The sequence below is a fragment of the Eupeodes corollae genome, chromosome 2 (genome assembly GCF_945859685.1).
Source record: "Eupeodes corollae chromosome 2, idEupCoro1.1, whole genome shotgun sequence".
In the NCBI taxonomy this organism is placed as follows: domain Eukaryota; kingdom Metazoa; phylum Arthropoda; class Insecta; order Diptera; family Syrphidae; genus Eupeodes; species Eupeodes corollae.
Genome location: NC_079148.1, coordinates 131997480 through 132017775, shown reverse-complemented (window position 1 = coordinate 132017775; position 20296 = coordinate 131997480). Strand labels below are relative to the sequence as shown.

The window sequence follows — 20296 nt, the reverse complement described above, 5'->3', positions numbered from 1 at the left end:
TCGCGAAAAAATTAGAATCAAATAACGACATAAAAATTAAATTTTTAAATGGTGGGACAATATTTCTTCACCATGTAAATAGGCTTTTTTTAATTGACTGACAGTTCATTGACAGGTCACTGACTTATGTGACAGTATTGTAAGATCTGACAATTGTCTGTACTTAGCTTTAGAATAAATGTACGCAAACTTCTGTACTTTTGTACTTTTAAGAAACTAATTTATTTTGGTAATGACAGAAGGGGCTAAGTTTCGGGGCCTATTTTAAAACATTTAAATCCACAAATACTTTAATTTTTCTATTTTCTAATTACTATGAGAATTCAAATTTTAAAGAGAAAAATATTGTAATAAATAAATTAATAATGCTTACCTCAAAATCAATTAAATCTTCTTCAAAATAAATTTAACCTTCAGTAAAAAAAAACACAAACATTTTTTTTAAATAATTTAACCACGTGTAATTCAAATTCATTGTTTGTTTTTTCTTATATTTCATGTAACTTTTTACAATACTTAAACATCTCTTGGAAATTAAATGTTGCCTTAAATTCAATTAGTGATGTCCTCCTTTGCAGATACATATAAAAAACATCGTCAGTTTCTAAAGCGGTTGATTACAGGTGCCCTTACTTTGTATTGTCACATCTGAAAAGAAATGTTAAAAAGAAAGTATGAGTCTCGATGTCTGGAAAGAAATAAACCATCAAACCCTGTCGAAAATATAAAATAGAAAACTTTTGGAATTAGAGCAAAATGCAGAGACCGGGAGAGTGGAGGAAAAACTTTGTCGGCTTTTTAATAACCTTGTCGTCAACGAAATTAAATTTAATTTAAAATTTTCAATTCAACTGATACGCTGCTTATTTCGCACAATGAACGGATAACGGTCCTATACAATATCGCCATGCTCAACCTCTAGATGGCGCCTTTTGATTGACAACATAATAATAAAATTAAACGCATAACAGTTACAAATTGGCGCGCTATTAATCTGTTGTGACTAAGAAGCCGTGAATAAAATGGCACTCCCGGCTTGCTGCCTACATTCTTGGTGTATCAAAATAAAAGAAATTATCTTCTGTGGACGGCAACACAAATAAAATCTGTTTAGATATAGATAGATCCTTTTGTTGTTACAAGTTACATACTATATATTATAGCTAGAGGAGAGCTGTTGAAAGTGCATTTTGCATTGGAATGCCAATTACGCTTTCTCTCAATTGTTATAAGACACTATAATTTTAATTTTATTCACTGTTCATGGCAGGTACCTCAGTGTAATAATATTTAAAGTGAAGTTAAGTGATTTGAGGGTAAGTTAATAAGTCACTTTCTTGTTTAAAAGTTGTATGCTTAACTTACTTATGTAGATTAAAGATAAACTATATTAAAAGAACTTTGACAGTTGGTTGCCAGGTGTTGTAAAGATCTTTAAAGGTTTAAAGTTTTTTCGGTTTAAGAAAATAGAATATAACGGAATCAGAAACTCAACTATGAACGAATGTAAAAAGTATAGGTAAATATTTCAGGATCAGATAATCATTTTTTCATTCCATTAGATTAAAGAATTTTGAAACACAAATATTTTGTGTTTCTATTAAAGCCTACACGTTAAATCTGACTATTTTTTAGGTGACTATAATTTTTAATTCGCATTGTTTACCTTGCCCCCTTCATTTAATAGCCATTACTGAAAGATCGAATATGCACAAACCAAATTCACGAACTATTAAGCAATTCAGTGTCATTCGTTCAGTTTCCTTAAACTTAATTTAGCAGGAGCGATAATAGCGAATCACAAGTGTCAGTGTTATTTTGACAAGTTGTTAGGATAGAAATAGTTTATGAAAAAACTCTAAAAAAGAAACAAACCTATTATCTTAAATCACCAGTATTAATATTCAATTTTAGTTGTTTTGCTTATACAAAAAAAAGTGAAGTTGGCAGCACTTAGATTTTTACTTCAGGTGTTTTTCTTTTTAAGCTTAGAGCAGAACTGTCAAACAAAAAATTGTTGTCTTTTTTACCTCTAAACGTTCAGGGCGCGCTCTATGAGCGTAAGCCCAAACCCCGGTTTTCTCGAAATTATCAATTTTGGCCGAAAACCTACATCGAAAACTCAAGTATTCCCATACATTTTTGGTAAACCATAAGTTTCCGTAGACCACAAGTTTTATATAAAACCTCTCAAAAACTAGTAGCAATTCAAAGTTAAACTAACTAACCTTTCGAAACATTCAGCACTCAAATTAATGTAAACAAAACAGCTGATAGCTGCTGTCAAAACAAATATTTCATTTTGAAATAAATTTGAGCCTGGTAAATAATATTATTTATACAATTTCTTCAGAAAATAAGAAGGCTTAACTTTCCATTACCGCAGCACGAATATCGACTCGTGGGTTTTTTTATTTGACAGATATGTTCAAATAAATAATTACTATAGCAATTTAAGAACGAGGAAACATTTATTTTTATTTTGAATTAATTTTAAAGTTCACTTTTTTACATACAAAACACGTCAAAATAATTGATTTTGACATTTCTTCCATGTTTTTTTTTCAGTGTTGCCACACTTGCTGTTTTTGGGGATTTCTTTGATTTTAGTGCTCAAATGCAAATTCGCACCCACACCAAATTCTATAGTGATCCCAAAGAGGGGGGGCTACAGGAGGCAGCATACCCCCTACCCCCCTTACATACCAATTCAAGAAAACTTGTTTTAAGCTCGAAAAATGAAGTACAAAAGAAGTAGGGTTAAGTCCAAAAAAGAAAATATTTTTTTCTTTGACTTAAAGGTGTTTCCCCCTACCTAACTGTAAAAAAAAATCAGAAGAAAATTCGTGCTGCGGTAATGGAAAGTCCCCCCAATAAGAATTATTGCTTTTTTTATTAACATAATATGGAAGAGAAAAAAAGGAAACTTTGGGGGAGCTACGTGGCAACAAAAAAACGTCGAGAATAAAAGCCCGGTGACTATTTGCGGCACTGGCGGTTCTTTTAGGATCCTCTAACGTTTCAAACGTTCTTTGTTGAGCGAGGAACCGGAATTCACTATGGCTACTGGCGTGACGACCCCAAGGACGAGGAAGACTTGCTCATAGTTCGTAATGCTGTTTCCGTTCGTAATGCGTCTTCGAATTAGCAGCCACAAATATGTTCGAAGCTTTCGGTTACTTTGGCCAGCAGAAGCAATAGTCATAATCTCATTATTTTGGATTGAATTTGTTGTGGAAGAAGAAGAAAATGTTTTAAATAAAATCAATTTTTATTGTAACAGTTTTGTTAGTTGTTGATTCTATGATATATTTTCTAGACAATTAGCTTCTCATTAGGGACCGGTTAACGTAAACAAAGAGGATAGCTGCAGCTAAGCGTGCTTGTAGTTCTTGTTGGTTCATGTCGTGAGCCCATTCTACCCGTACAAAGAGCTTCAGTTGAAACTCTTCTTCGAGAAGAGCTAGTGTTACGTTAAAATCAATTTGAATTGTTTAGAATTCATTTTATTTTCACAAATAATTTGACAAGAACAAAACTTTTGACAGCCGATGTTAAATAATTTTTAATGTCAAATGAAAACGTGTAAATGTTCGGTGTGAACGATGTCATTTTATTTATAGCTTATGGAGCAAGCTCCAAGCTAGCTTGGATTAAATTAAAAAAAAAATCCCGGGGAGTTCTGGTCGATACCCCATTTAGAGCAACAAAATCTCATAAAGATAGGTCAAAACAAATGGTACAAATCCAATCCCTGTTAAATTTGCAATCCAATCCCTGTTAAATTTGCAATATTAAATTTGCAATAGGAATAATCAAACAAAGATATTTTAGAAGAACTCGAAATTATCTGACTTGGCAACCATTTAAATACGTTCAAACGTATATTTCTAGACTTCATCTAACCGTAACTAGTGCAACAACAAAACCAGCATCATTGAAGCATTAGTACTTTGCTCTTGTAATTTACATTTACATTCCATGTAGTCGAAGCTTAACAAACTTATAATTTACACCACGTTGCACCATGTTCAAGTTCAAAGGTATATAAATACATATGAATGCACAAAGTGCGGACGAGAACGTAGACAAGAAACCCGAACCCGGAGGAGTGATAGAACCATATAAGATGGAACTATCATCTTAAAGTAAGAAAATGCACGAAAACAGAACGTGTATCTATAGGATACTCACCGATATGTAAACAAGATGCGTAACATTCCATCTGAGCCTCACTAGTGTACATAAATCCATCTGAACCACAAACGACTTCTTCGTCTTCATCTTGCACGTTCGAGCATATTCGTTCGCAATATTCTTCGGTGTCTTTTTGTTCTGATGTACCAGGACTTGAATTTGAAGGAGTCTCATTGGGGTTTGCCTTTGCACGACCATAAACATCCTGTAAAAGATACACACATATAAATACATAACATAAGATACAGGAAAATTTATAATAAACATCAAGGTTTTGAAGATGGTATATTTATGTGGTGCGAGGGTTAGTACAAGTATGTTGTGGGATTAACTAAGGAGTTACTTGTTTTGAAGGAATTTATATTTTGTGTTGTGCATCCGCGGAAACCAAATTTGAATGCTAATGACATTTGGTTTAAGGTTTGTGTAATTTTTGTAGCTTTTTGTTGGTTTGGTTTTCAGTTCAGTAGATCAAAAATTATTCTAAAGGGAATTAAATATTTTTCAAAAGTAAAATATTTCATTCAATTTCTTTTGCGTTTTCAAAATATACATACATGAGAAATGAGGCTGTGTGTAAATTAAATCAGAAACACAATTAATTTTATCCCAAATTTAATTTTTAATACTAATGAGTAAATTTAAGTTGAAGTGTTCAGATTTAAAATTTAATCTCTAATTTAATTCAATTACGGCATATGCTTTAATGTATACATAATAAGGGGAGATATAAAAGGGCTAGACGCATGGGCATGGTTCTCATTACTTCAAGGCTTCGCGAAAAATCGTTGTTAACATGAAATTTTGCAATTCCACAAAAAGTTGGCATGTAAAGACACTCATCAGATGGGCTAAAATTACTAACGTATGTACATATGTATATTTTGAGGATGGATAAAAAGTTATTTAGCAAAATTAATTATTTAAACCTTCGGAATTCGGTTAATTGCACCTGCACATGAAATTTGGTAGTACTAGAATATTATTTGTGTGGGTTACAGCTGTGAGATTTCTGTGAAAATTCAACAGAAATCTCTGCAAATAAAATCTGCAAGACTATAATAATTTTTGCTAAAAGTGCGAAATAACTTTTCACATTTTTAAATTGTGTGGATATGATGTGAATTAACAATGGTAAAAGTCATTGTCTTACAAAATTCAAATTAGATTAAAAGAAACATTTCAAAACTTTAAAGTCACATTTTGACAATGCGGAGATTCATAGCACTAACATAGAATATTGTTTTTTAACATAGAGCTATTATTATTATTATAAATATAAATTTTGTATAAAGTTTATTACAGAATACGGCCATGGCTATTCTGCCGTTTGCGGAGTTTACATTACAAAATAAACTAACACAAAATAAGAAAGAGGAGGAAATATAATTGAAATTACTAGATTTAAACAGAAATTTACAAAAAAAAGACTTTTATTGTAGTTAAGTTATATTTAATTATTAAAATTTTGGATGAGAAGCGAGAGTTTTGATTTTTTTTACAACTTTAATGATTTGAAACATAAATAAAAAAGTCAATTTTAATGGTTATTTGAAACAAAAAAGTAATAATTTTAATGATTTAAAACAAAACAGCATTGTAGAGGATACGTGTAATTTTAGAAATTTGTATGGTCCATTTGAGCATGTTTACAAAAAATGTGCACAATTTATACCAGCCCCGAGCAGCATTTAATATTCCGTTAAAACTATTGATAGACAAAAAACTTTCTTGGAAATACAATTTCTAGAAGAAGACGATGATGCTGTCGCAGAAAAATCATGTCACTTATACAAATTTCGTTCAGTTATTGAAAACGCGATGTCATGAGATAGGGCCAGCTGATTCCATTCCCTGAAAGGTGATGCATTTGTTTGCAATAGTGTAACCAATATCTATTTATGAAGACTGGTACTACTTCTTTTCATCACTCTCATATAATAGTCTGAAGTAACCTTAAGGTTTCTTATATAGATTGGTGGTAGTCCTGTTTCGACATGAAACGCGTAGGTCAGCGTGGAGTTTGGCAAAAGAAAAATGCGTTTAACAAAATATCTTTGGACCAACTCAAACATATGTGTTGACTGTAGCATCAAAAATCTTGAATTTTGACGAAATACCGGAATTTGCAAAAAAATTTGGCAGCTTCACTGCTTTTTTCTTTGGCGTGCTTGGAAAAGTATAAGTTATATGTAATCATAACTCCTAGATACTTAAATTCATGTACACATTCAATCCATTGGCTACCAAGTCTCCAGGGTAATCATTCCGTAATTTCCAAAACGATAATCGTCATAACGATTATCATTAACGATATCGTCAATAATTTGCTTCACGTAACTTTATCACTATCGTCTCGTTCAATCGTTTTCAGTATAAGTTCGTTGAGTATATTATACTATGACTGAAATGTCAAAATGAACTCAACGAAAGATAATGCTTGTTCAATAGCTTGAAAATGTTATTAAACTTGGTTTTTCTCTATGAGAAATTTTGAAAATTTGCAAAAAATGTATTGTAAATAAACATGCCCCCTATTTTGTGATGTTTATTGTTACTGTCATTATTTGTGTTTTCATTTCTTGCCGCCGAAGATAAAACTATAATATCAAAATGTTTGCCCAATGTCTGATATTTTTGTAAATCAGCTGCAGTAATAAACCCAATTTTGTTTTTAGTCCAAGGGAAGGAAGTGAAGACTTCATTTTATCCACAGGGAACATAACTTAGCTTCAAAAATATTTTTTGTTTCCAAAACTAATTTGGATTAGTGCTTTGTGCAAGAGCGATACTTGAATAGATAAAATGTCCCATTCATCTCTTAATTTTCTTCATAACCGAATTCATTGTATATTTTAGAGTTTTTAGTTTCATTTTGTAACAAAACATAACTTAGTTGTCAATGCAGACGATACCTACTTAGCTATCGTGCAAACGCTATCGTTTTGACGATATCACTTTGACGATTATCGTCTTACGTGAAGGGAGACTATCGTTAAAACGCTATCGTCAAACGACTATCGTTTTACGGAATGACCACCCCAGGCTTTTTCAGGAGCATTTAACTATGCTTAAATCATATTAAGTTAAATATTCAAATTTACACTGAGATAACTTCATTTATTGTCTTACAATCCAACATGCCACATGTGAATCAAATAAGCCATTGAAATATATGCGATTCGGAACTTAGATTTTATCTTGAAAAAAGTGTTTGAAACTTCCTTTTCTGCCAAAAACAAAGAACAAACTTAAAATGAATATAAAATGAAAGAAATATTTGTTTACTTCACAGAAATGTTATTGTCAGAATCGGTAATCATGATAATTTAATTTAATTGTCAAAAGAAAATAAATTGCGAAAATATTAAATCAGGTGCTTTCGGAAAACTCAAATGATTTTTTTTAATTTTAAATGGTCATAGATTGAATCCCATACAGCAAAAACTTAACCAGAGAGAAATGTATACCACTTTTTTGGATCCGTGCAGGAAAAACTCTTTTTACTAGGGGCATTGGTAGATTGCCCAATTTATCGTCAAATAAAAAATACAGACTTAACGAAAGATAAGCAGAAATAATATTTATAGTACTACACCAATGCGATGTTCAAACCTTCCAGCAGAATAAAAAATACACAACCTTGTATAACAAATTTAAAGATATTTAAAGAAAGCTTTGTAGTTTTTAATTAGAAAATCATATTTCAATATAAATTTGTGATTTATTGAAAATGTATTTAAATAATAGCTTCAATTCTGTTAACTTATTGGCAGATCAACATTAGCATATTTCTTTAAAACGGCATCTTTTGCCCTAATTCTTTAAATGTGAATAATTTTATGAAATTATGGTTTTAAGTTATTCTTTATAAATAAATAAATATATGAATGAAATGATCATACCTTTAATAATCAAATATTTCATCCAATTGTAGTATTTGCGTAAAATTTGTTTGATTGACGTCAGCATATTTGTTTTAAAAGCTTATTTTAAGTTCAATAAATTAACTGTTCTAAGAATTTTAAGAATTTCCTCAATTAGAAAAAGAAAAGATAATTGTCGTTCTTTGCTAACACCTTAAGTCCAATGTTAGCAAAAATGATATAAAAAACAGGCTGCTTAAACGTTAGTAGGTTTTAGTATTCGGTTAAAAGAGTTTTCAGTTGAATTATTCTTAAAAAATTAAAATTACCAACAATATTTTCATATAAAGAAATAGTTTAGTTTGAAAATCTAGTTTTTTTAAATAGATTTTTAGTCGAAAACAAATGTTTACCAATTTAAGTAGCATTTCTCAAATTTTAATAAATTGGATGGATGAAATTAATTAATTAAATGATATTAAGAACCGAACATCAATTTTTACCAAATTTGCGTACTATTTTTTGCACTGTTGTATTTTTACTATTTATTTACTATCTTTTAATATTTTACTACTGAATATCGAAAACAATATTTTCTGTGAAATAAAAAAAATTTTGAAGACAATATTTTTAGCTATTTGAGCCGAAAGCAAATTTGTACCATGTTTTAGTATTCTTTTTTTTAGGTTTTTATTTTTTGTAAAAAAATTGTCACTTAGATTTTTCTAAAAATTATTCTGAATGTTAAAAACAATATTTCTCATAAGTTAAAATTAGCTGGAACCCATTATCTCACATTTTGGAAAAAATATTTGAGTCAAAAATCAATCTTTAACAACTTTTGTTAAATTTGATTTTAAGTTTTTATTTTTTGTAAAAAAATTGTCATTTCAATTTTTCTCAAATTTTAACTGAATGTTGCCTTTAATATTTTTTTTTTTATAGATAAAAGTAGCTTAAAGCCAATATCTCAAAGTCTTGAAAAGATATTTAAGTTGAAAATCAATTTTTACCAACTTTTATAATTTTTTTTAGATTTCTATTTTTTGTAAAGAAAAACTGTCAATTAGATTTTTCTCAAAATTTGGACAGATGTTAAAAACTTTTTTTTTCGTGGCACAAAGTTGGTTTGGAGATAAAATCATTTTGAATTCGCAAAATTTTTTCAATTAATAAAAAAACACACGCACATATGTATGTACATCTTTCTAAAAAACTTTTTTTTTGGAGAAATGTCAAAATTTTCGATTGACAAATCGGACCCATTACAATAACATCCTATGAGAAGTTAAAAACTTCATTATCTCAACATTTCATCGTACAAAATTAAGCGTACACTTTGTATTTATGGCTTCTTAAATCAAGTTTTCAAAAAATGCACTGCTATATTTTTTTGTTATTTAAACAACCGAACACATTTAACGGTCCAAAAATACTTAACAAATATCGGTGTGAAGGTACGACCCTAATCAAACCTGGAAGAGGACGAAAAAAATCTTTTCTTAGCGAGACGAACGAATAATTTTTAGAAAATTCGAGGTAAACCTCAAAACGAGTGTACCAAGGAGACACTTATTGAAAGACCAGTTTCAACCAAAACTGTTCGTCGCGTTCTTCGGAAGAATAATTTTAGCGGCAGAGTTGCTCGGAAGAAACCTCTTATTTCCAAAATTTATAAGCGAAAACGTCTTGAGTTCACTCAAAAGCATCTCAACAAATCCCGAAGTTTCTGGAACGATATTTTATTCTCGGACGAGACAAAAATTAACTTATTTGGGTCTGTTTGGAGAAATCCTAATACTCAGTTCAAGTTCAAGACAGAGAATATACTTGCTACTGTTAACAATGGGAAAGGAAATGTTATGGGGGTAAATGGTGGCAAATGGCACTGAGAACTTTGAAATTATTGACACAATCATGGACAAGAGGGAAAAATTAGAAATTAGAACAACTATTTTTGTGAATCTCTGAGATCTAAGAAGTGTACGTCCGAAAACGAAGTTATGTCAATATCACTTTTCTTTATGAATTTCGAAACAGAAAACCATCGATATTGAGACTTAAGATATAAAGGCTCTAAATTTCTGACTTTTTAATAACAATAAATTTGTACAATTGCAAAAATTGAAGAATTTATTTTTGAAAAAGGATTAGACTTTTACTATTTTGTTAAGAACTTATCATTCAATTGCATTTTAACCAAAAAATGAAGTTAAATGCTTTTAATTCATTTTGGGACTTTAAGTTCCACGGTTCTAAAATTTTTACCAATTATGAACATTTTGTATACGATATCATTGTAATATCCATTTTTTATTCGTGAAACATTCGAGCTGACAAATATTGTTTTTTTTCCAGTTTTTTCACGAGTAGTTGATTTTTCTTAAGTAGATTCGATTTATTTATGTTGTCTTATGTGTAAAATAAAGTTTAATTCAAGATTATAAATTCATTGAGGGCCAATTTTGAATTTTTTGAATACCCTTTCATTTATGTTATTATAGGAACATTTACATAATTTCGACAAAAAGTCGACAAACATCAACATTTTTGACTCGTAAAATCAGACAAAATACTAAAAACCTCTTATTGGAACTGAAAATGCTCTTAAATATATTTGTTCAGTTAAGAAACGAAGATTTACTTGAAACTTGTAGAAAATTTACAAATTTTAAGTTACAAGTTCAATAATTGTATGCACAACAAACCATGAAAACTCATCTTTTCTACTCTCATTTAACCATAACGGTCACATAAATAAAACAACAAAAACATAACATTTTGTATGAATCATATAGTATTCGTCATACCTAATAACAATCAAGACAAACTGTAATTAGTCTTGATTGAAATACTAACCGTGCTGGATTAAATTACCTGGAAACTCATAAAGCTATGTCTTTTTTCTCTCTTTATACACATTTTATACACCATTTCTATCGCATCTACAACAAAACGGTGCATCAACCATTAACAATCGAAAGTTCTCGACTTCATAAATAAAATAAAGATCCATTCAAAGAAAACAAAACGTACAAAAAAAAAGAAGTTCTTTCATTGAATTGCACTTTTAATTGCGGTTTTCTGTTTTCTGACTGAATAAGTGGGCCAAAACGACGACAGCGCACTTTGCTATACTCTAACAACATCTTCTACCACTTTTCATAGATAGTTTCAAGATCACACTTAAAAAAATATATGTACACTTACCGATGCCGCTTGCATTAATTCCTCATCGTTGTCTTCGTCATCAATATCATCATCCTGCTGCTGTTGGTGCTGCATTATGGCGGAAACTGGTGGCGGTTTAACATATCGACGGTCCGCCTGGTGCTGAATTTGATTCTCACCATTTCGAGACAATGAATCCATTGGATTTGATGTGTAGGAAACGTGAATGGCATCACGTTCGGTGAATTCAACCCTCTCCGGGTCTGAGGCACGATCGGTTAGCTTCGGTCGAAGGACGCTCGAAAAAACGCTGGGATTGCTTTGACGCTGTTGGTGTTGATGTTGATGTTGATTCTGATGCTGATGTTGATGGTTAGCAGCATCTGCTGAGCTAAAAGAGGTCGATGCAATGCTATGCACGGTCTTCTTGCCATCCGAATTGACTACGAAGTTTTTGTTTTCATTTTTGAAGCTGCCCACAATAGCCTGTGCTGGATATGAACTGGAATAGCTACTGCCCGAGGAGCTAGTCTGAGCCTGTGCTTGTGCCTGAAGCTGTAGTTGACTTTGTGAATAGGAAGAGGACACACGAAGTGGTGCATTCACTGTGAATGCTGTATTGAGGCTACTTGAGGAATCAGCTTTACGTTGTTGTTGCTGTTGTTGATAATGTTGAAGAGAAGCATTATCCGCAGATTTCTTCTTTTGCTGAGGCTGCTGTTGATTCTGTTGCTGGTGGTGTTTGGATTGATCTAATTTCCGGTAATCCGGTTCGACTTTCGGTAGAAAATATTCACTTGAGCTCATAAAATTCAAATACTGTTTGGCCTGCTTCATGGCGTTCTCTCCGATGTTCTGGTAACCATATGAGCTATCAGCTTCACTATCGGTATCCTCATGCACGGAATACATACTGCGATTGGGATCTTGAGGTATGGGATGTTGTTTGAAGCGTCGAAGGGCTTCAACTCTGTCTTCGGACTTTTGAGTTCCTGACAGCGGTGCAGCTGATGGACGACGGACAATCACTTCACCATTGTAGGCTGGGGACGGCTTGAAACTGTGCATTTCCTGTATCGAATTTGGATTCTGGCCCGGGCCTGTGCGAAAATTGACCGGAGAGCCCTTAAGAACGTAGGGGTCTTTTGCAAGCGAGTACCGTGTGTTTTTGAACGATTGATATGGAGGGCCACCGTTTGGACGAAGGAACACACCCGGAGGTGGTGCACCAGGAGGTCCTGAGTAAACCCTACGTCTCATGTGAGGTGGTGGTGGCCTGCCAAAAGGAGGCCGTCCGAATGGACCCGGAACTGCACCAGCTGGACCAGTTCTTTGGGGGAAATTGTCACTTCTGGCCAAAATTTGTGCTGGTTGCGGCCTTCGCGTATGCTGTTGTTGTTGGTGCTGTTGTTGTTGATCGTGGAATAACCTACTCATGAATCGTAAGTCTCGCGGCATGTCCCATTGTCGAGCAACTCGAGTGGAATTCAAATTTAAGTTCTGTTCACTTTCAGCTACGACACACGAATAGGTCGTGAATGTGAGAAAAAGTAGAACACTAAATGTTCTTGACATTGCAAAGCGATTAAATTTATTTATTTTGTTTGGTTAAAAAAATTAACTAACTAACGAATTTATTTATAAAAATATGCACTTTCTTCGAGGACTTAAAATAGTGAGGACCGTTTTTTGTATAGTTTTTCTTTTTTTGCCTATCGATGGCATGAAAGAGTGAATCTTCTTCGACGACTGTTCGGCTTAAACTGATGGCCAAGTGTCTTTAGTTAGTTTAACTTCCATCTGAAAGATACTCTGTTTAAGCCTTTTTTCATAGAACGAAACCAAGTAGTGGTGGAAGCGTGGAAGAGTGCTGTATATGCTTCTGGTCGGACGGAGTCAGCATCAACATCAACACAACTTTCTTTTCATTTTCTTCTTGGATTCTTTGGTTGGGATAGCCATCGCGAAGCATACAACAGATGCATGCAGTGGACAGCTTACAAGAATTGGGAAAAAAGATAAACTAACGAAAACCCAACCAAGACATTTTATTCGGTTAGATCAATCGACAAACAGTAACGGTATAGAATTTTTTGAACGCTCCTCTGTTGAAAAAAAGATACATTCATATATCTGTGGTTACATTTTCATGGATGTATTTATTTTGGTTAGGTTGTAAGAGGCAAAAGAGGCTTCAGTGAGTTCGTTTAAAAAAGAAGTGAGTTTGGTTTCGATTTTTTGTTGATGATGACCACTTTTTTTTTTCTTCTTGGAGATTCTTTTAGCTGAGATGTTGTGGACCGGCTCTGGGCTGCTGATGGAAGAAGATTTTTTATTTTAAATTTACTTAAATTTTGCAAAACAAGAAAATTTTATGCAAACATATATCAAAAGAATATATAAAATGGTTATGAAGATGATCGATAACTGTATTTTTTGGGTGAATTTAATTTATATGGTGGTTTTCTTTTTCGTTTTGTTATTTTTGGCGGAGTTAATTTATGTTTTGTATATATTTACTTTTTTTCAATGGCTGTGTCCTCGATTGAAAGATATTCTTTTTTTTAAGAAGAAATTTGACAAGTTTATTTTGATTGAAAATTGAAGTTGGTTTTGTTTCATATCACTCAATTTTTGTGATTTTCACATTTGTAAGCAAAATAGAAATAGAAAATTCTAAGAACAAAATTTAGTAAACTTTTTTAGTCAACTTTTTTGATTCAAATATTCATTTGAAGAAAATGTTTGCCTTTTAGTTGACAGCACAAACAAATAATTTTTTTTAAGGATCTCAAATTAGTTTTGTAGATCCTTATTAATATATAGAATAAGCTTACAGTTTGATATGTTTAGTATTTATGATGATGTCTACTTTGAAGGCTTTTTAGGGGACTAGTTTGATGTCCTATTTTTTAACCTGACACATTGATAAATACAAAAAAAGGAAAATTGACAGGTAAGGTTAAAATTTTAAAACTGATCTGGATCGAGATCTAATGATGAAACGTCAAAATAAGTCGTCTCGAATGAAAAGAGTTAAATGTTAAATGTCTGGTTCGGCATTTTGAGATTATTGTTCGAAACTCGTTTGACAAGTATTGAGAGGTCTTAATATTTCCCAGAATATTTGTTGCTACATTTATTCACCATATTTTTATAACATCTCGAAGACGAAAACAACGTTAAAGTTTAAGATTTTGACGAAATTATTTATTATTAACATAAATTAAATAATATTTTTGTTTTATTAACTTCCCATAGGAAGTTATTGTTATGGGTCCGATTTGTCAAATTGAAAATGTTGACATTTCTCGACGTTTCAAGGTACCTGGATTCGGAATAAAAGATTTTTACATTTACATTTTTAGAAAGATGTCCGTACATATACGTTTGTACGTCGCGTCCGTACGTTCGCGACGTTTTTTTGTATTCCATAGCTCAAGATTCAGAAGAGATATAGACTTGAAGTAAATGTTGTTACACAGATAATAAAGGGCTCTCAAGAAAACTGCGTGGGTGTTTTTTTTTACCATAGCAGTTTAAAAAAGATGACAATTTTGGTTAACCCTAAATATCTCACGAACCAATGACGCTAGAGGCTTGAATTAAATTTTATATTGTAACGTGATACTGAACCAGTATATTTTTAAAAAAAAGTACAATTAACGGTTTTTTTATAAATAAAAAAAATGAAAAAAAAATGTTACATCTCGAAAATTTTGCGAATAAAAAATGATTTCATATCCAAAACGAAAAATAACGTTTTTAACATTTGGTAAAATTTTTCGATTTCTCTAAAAATTGTTTTGAATGTTGAAAAAAAAAACATTTTTTTTATAATTTAAAGCCATAATCTCAAATTTTTGAAAAGATATTTGAATCGAAAATAATTTTTTCTAACTTATGTTAAATTTTGTTTTAAGTTTTTATTTTTTTCTAAGAAAATTGTCAATTTGATTTTTCTCAAAATTTTACTGAATGTTGAAAACAATATTTTTTAAAAGATAAAATTAGTTAAAAACTAATATCCCAAAGTTTTAAGACGAGTCGAAAATAATTTTTTTAAAACTTATATTAATTTGTTTGTTCAGGTTTTTATTTTTTATAAAAATCTGTCAATTCGATTCTTTTCAAATTGTTCTGAATGTTGAAAACAATATTTCCTATAAGTTGAAATTAATTGGAAGCCATATATAAAATAAAAAAGAGGGTGGGATGCGACCCACACTGATAACTTCCCATCCCGTCTGTCGATTTGTCTTACTTAAAAGTTTGTCTATATGTACTCGTATTAGTTTTTACCAAATTTGCGTACTATTTTGAGTCGAAAATCAATTTTTAATAACTTTTATAAATTTTTGTTTAGGTTTTTATTTTTTGTAATAAAAACTGTCAATTCAATTTTTCTCAAAATTTTATCAGATGTCAAAAACATTATTCTTCGTTGCACACAATTGTTTTAGAGATGAAATCATATTTCAGTCGTAAACTTTTGGAGGTGACACATTTTTTTTTCAGTTTTATTGATTTTTAAAAAAAACTGTTACATTGATTTTTTTCAAAAAATATTCCTGTTTGGTATTACGTTACAATCTATTATATAAAATTTAATTCAAGTCTCTAGCGTTTTTGGTTCGTAAGATATTTAGGGTTAACCAAAATGTTCACCTTTTTTTCAAACTGCTATGGTAAAAAAACCAACCACACAATTTTCTTGAGAGTCCTTTCTGCATTATTATCTGCATTACAAAATTCAGTTGAAGTTGATATCACTTCTGGTTCATGACCTATTGACGACGAAAAAAAAAACGTCGCGGACGTACGGACGAACGACCGTACGATCACACGAAGGCACAGACATCTTTTTAAAAATCTTTTATTTCGACTCTAGGGACCTTGAAAAGTCGAGAAATGTCAACATTTTCAATTTGACAAATTGGACCCATTACAATAACATCTTTTTCAGCAAGTACATTTCAGTAAGTACATTTCTGATATTTTTTCTAGTCCCTCATTTTTCTCCGACTTACCTTTAGAAATAAGTCACGCCTCGCCACTGCGTAAGATATTAAGGGTTAACCAAAATTTTCACCTTTTTTCAAACTGCTATGGTAAAAAAACCACCCACGCAACTTTCTTGAGAGCCCTTTCTGCATCTTTCTGCCTTATTATCTGTATAACAACATTTATTTGAAATCGATATCTATTCTAGTTCTTGAGCTATGGATAACGAAAAAAACGTCGTGAACGTACGGACGAATTTGACAATTCGAACCAATTTTACAATAACTTCCTATGGGAAGCTAAAAAGAGTTTGGGATGCGACCCACAATGATAACTTCTAATCCCGTTTGTCGATTTGTCTTGCTTAAAAGGTTTTGTAGGTTTACGTATTTTGTTAAAAAAGTTGTAAGTTGAATTATTCCAAAAAGTTTGAAAATTACCAACAATCATTTGCATATCATGATATAGTTTGATTTCAAAATCCATTGATGAGATTTTTCTTAAAAGTTTTTATTTCTTATACAAACAAATACAAATTGGATTAATGATATTAATCTGAAGTCAATCTCTTCTATTACGCACGAGGTATCGAGAACCGAGCAAACATTACTTACCAATTTGGCTTAATATTTTTTGTAGATATGTATGTTTTATGAAAAAACTGAAATTTTATTGAATCTCGAACACAGTGTTTTCAATATATCAATTTCTTGAAAAGATATTTGAGTCGAAAATAAATTAAGTAATGTTTTTTATTCTTATTTCTTTAAGAACTGGACATCTTCCAAAAATGTGTAAAACATCCTCCTTTCCTTTAAACTGCATGAGCATATAATTGGTAATTCATCTCTATGAGGTATAAAATTCAGCTGCATAACTTTTCCTCTCAATTTAACCACAATTGAAATTTCGACAATGCTATCATAGTCTCTAAAATAATTTCTTTCTTCCAAGTTGTGATTTAGTTGACAGAAGTACTGTCTGTATATAGATCCTGTGGCGTCATTCAAGTATTTCTATCGTTGTTTTATGTCCACTGCGAAAATGAGCAGGTATAAAGAAGCTTTTAAATCATCCTGATTATTACACAAAAGGTTAAGTTAAATTCCACATTCGCTTGCCAAATTTATCCAAACATCACACCAACTTGTTTAAGTTCGTAGGAAGTTCGTTCTGAAGCCTATTATTGCTCATCTTCATACATCTCACGATGTAATCGACTTGCATTTTTAGGGTTCGTATGAACATAGGTGATAATCCTGATTCCAACATAATAACATAGTTCGGTGTATTTGATGGCAGTCTAAAAATTCGCTTAATTAAGTATCGGAGAAGTTTCTCAACTGTTTTGTATTGTTTCTTTCCCCAAGTTTGTGCCACGTAAAATATGATAGATTCAGATGCTATTTCAAATATCTTAAACTTCCTGGAAAAACATTTTTTTCAACTTGCAATAATTGCAACCCTAACTAGTTTCTCTCTTAAATAAATTTCCATGCTCAAATTTTTCGTTAAGGGAACTCCAAGGTATTAGTTAAATTCCTTGTCAACTTCAATGACCTCTCCATTATAGAACTATTTTTTTTCTTTCGCTGAATTGCGGCCTCCTCCTCGTTTAAAAATTAAAATTCTTGACTTATTAGGATTCACCATCAAACTCCAAAGCTGACAATATTGATACAGTTGGTTTATCATTAATTGCAATGATTTAGCTGATGCTGCCAAAAGAACAATGTCGTCCGCAAAAAGCAATGTTTTTATTATTTGTCCGGCGAAGTCTATGCCACCTGGTAAGAGGTCTGTAGAATCTTCAATAAACAAGGCGAACAGACTCGGAATCAATGTTGAACCTTGTCTGACTAACGATTTGATTTTAAAGCCTCTCGACAACTCTTCTCCATTCCATACTTTATTGTATGTAATTGTATTGTAATTGTATCTGCATATAGATTCTGTATAACTCTTCCGAACTTGCATGACGTTCTGTTAATATACAGCTTGTAGATAAGCGCATGTCTATCGATCATATCAAATGCAGATTTAAAGTCAACGAAAAACGTATATAGCTTCTTGTCCTTATTCAAGAATGTTTCTGCGATACTTTAAAGGGTAAAATGTGGTCAACCGTCCAAAGCCTGCTTAAAACTCCTTTAGAGCTTGTTGTCTTCTATCCATTTATTAAAACGTTTTTGCATAATCAGCGTGAATATTTTATATGAAGCATTTAGAAAGGATATTCCTCTATACTAAGACACCTCGGCCAGGCTCCCTTTCTTATGAATCGGGAAAATGATATACTCCTTAAATTCTAGTGGTATCATTCCTGTTTCCATGACATTTTTATATATAGTTGTCCGTCTGTTGATTAGCTTCGCTGTGCCATACTTATAAAATTCTGCTGGTATGCCATTCAGTCCGCATGCTTTACCATCTTTAAGTTCTATTACAGCTGAAATCACTTCTTGGTGTCTTAGAGCAGCATCAAGAGTTTCATTTTTTAAACCCGAATTAGCGTATTTAAAAACAAGTTTCTCTTCTGTTGTATTCAGCAAACTCTGAAAGTGATCTGCCAGCTGATCAGAACCTTTACTAAAATGAATTAAAAACTTTTTTCCGTTCAGCTGATTTGCTAGGTTCCAAAACTACTTTCCGCTTTTACAAGACCCTAATCTCTTGAATTCAGCTTCGAAGAATGCTGCTAAGAATTCAATTCCTTCCTAAAAGCTTGCCTATAACATACATTACATATACCTTCCAACAGAAGCATTTCCGATTTTCCTACTTTTTTTTAAAGCTGATATTAACAATTTAATTAGTTGAATCATTATGAAGTGTTGTCCAGAATTATGGTACGCATATATGTATGCTTGGACAGGGTGTTAATCTCTCTCGCGTGTGATATGTTACCATCATCCATCACTCATCATCCATAAAGCATTCATTAAGCCACCGGCAAACAGTATACGTTGAAGCAAACCGCAAAACTTTCAGCTTCATTAAAAAAATATTTTGTTCTTTTTGTTAATTATTCAAACATTAAATAAGAAAAGAAGCCTATCTATATCAATACAAAAACAACAATATAACACACGTTCATTAAAAGTGAAATTTAATACTTTTCTCACAAAAATTCCTGCATTTTTTTAATAAAAAAAATACAACAAAAAATACAAAAAGAATATAAAGGAAAATAAAAATAAGCTCATGTAATGTAAATAAAATATTTGACGAGTTCCATAAAGTTGTTTTTCTTTAATTCACTTTCATTAATTTAATTAGGAACCATACCTCTACAAAGATTCTCAAATTTAAGCATTAAAGAAAGCAAAAGTATACAAAGAGTCACACTTTGAAAGACATAAAATATAAAAAGTTAAAAAATAAAAACTCGTTAACTAACTGTGCGGTCAAAAAGTTCAGCTTTTTTATTCACATAACTTTGTTACACCATAACCTTAAAAATAACAATTTAAAATCTGGTAAAGTGCATTCTTTATGGATTAATTTTTTCCTCTTTCCCTTAATGATACCAGAATATAGATACAAAGAAAAAAGAAAGATTCTTTTCCAAGGTGAACTGAAAAATTCCACAGAAGGTCAATATTATGGTAGGATTTATTGGAACCTGTTCTTAAAGTTTTCATCATCATCATCAGCATCACCACCATTCGTTACTTATTCAAATAGAATTTAATGATTTGAATCTTCTAACAGTAGCGTATAAGAAGCATGAAATAGGTCTTTAAGCTTTTGTTTGAAAATTGAAAATAATATTTATTTTATTGTGCGGATATACAGTTTTATATACATGATCAAGAGATAATGAGCTTAATAAACAGTATCTATAGCACACGTTGATCTTTACAATAAACTTAGCTTCAACAGTTGCATAGATTCATCTTTTTAAAAATTATAGTGAAAGTTCTTATAGAAACATAGAGATGTGTTATTATACAAAATTAAAATTTACATCAGTAAATTAAAAATACTATAAATTATTTTCTTTGAATGAAGTTCAATTAAAAATAATTATTATTTCTTTTTTATAACTATGACCG

The 20296-nt window shown here is 31.4% G+C and overlaps 1 protein-coding gene across 1 annotated transcript; it reads right to left on the bottom strand.

Annotated features, from left to right (window-relative positions):
• Positions 1 to 464: 464 nt before the first annotated feature.
• Positions 465 to 13903, bottom strand: LOC129947996 (myb-like protein AA). Its single transcript, XM_056058794.1, has 4 exons — positions 13755 to 13903; positions 11274 to 13548; positions 4195 to 4402; positions 465 to 648 (listed from the first exon to the last, which is right to left on the bottom strand). The coding sequence occupies exons 2-4, from the start codon at positions 12807 to 12809 to the stop codon at positions 605 to 607; spliced, it is 1788 nt and encodes a 595-aa protein (XP_055914769.1). The 5' UTR covers positions 12810 to 13548; positions 13755 to 13903; the 3' UTR covers positions 465 to 604.
• Positions 13904 to 20296: the final 6393 nt, after the last annotated feature.

Excerpts from the sequence above, each read along its gene's own strand:
- LOC129947996 (XM_056058794.1), bottom strand. The coding sequence starts at position 12,809 with ATGTCAAGAACATTTAGTGTTCTACTTTTTCTCACATTCACGACCTAT. Across the intron at positions 4,403-11,273 it reads AATTAATGCAAGCGGCATCG|GATGTTTATGGTCGTGCAAA; the intron begins GTAAGTGTACAT and ends TATCTTTTACAG. Across the intron at positions 649-4,194 it reads CGCATCTTGTTTACATATCG|ATGTGACAATACAAAGTAAG; the intron begins GTGAGTATCCTA and ends ATTTCTTTTCAG.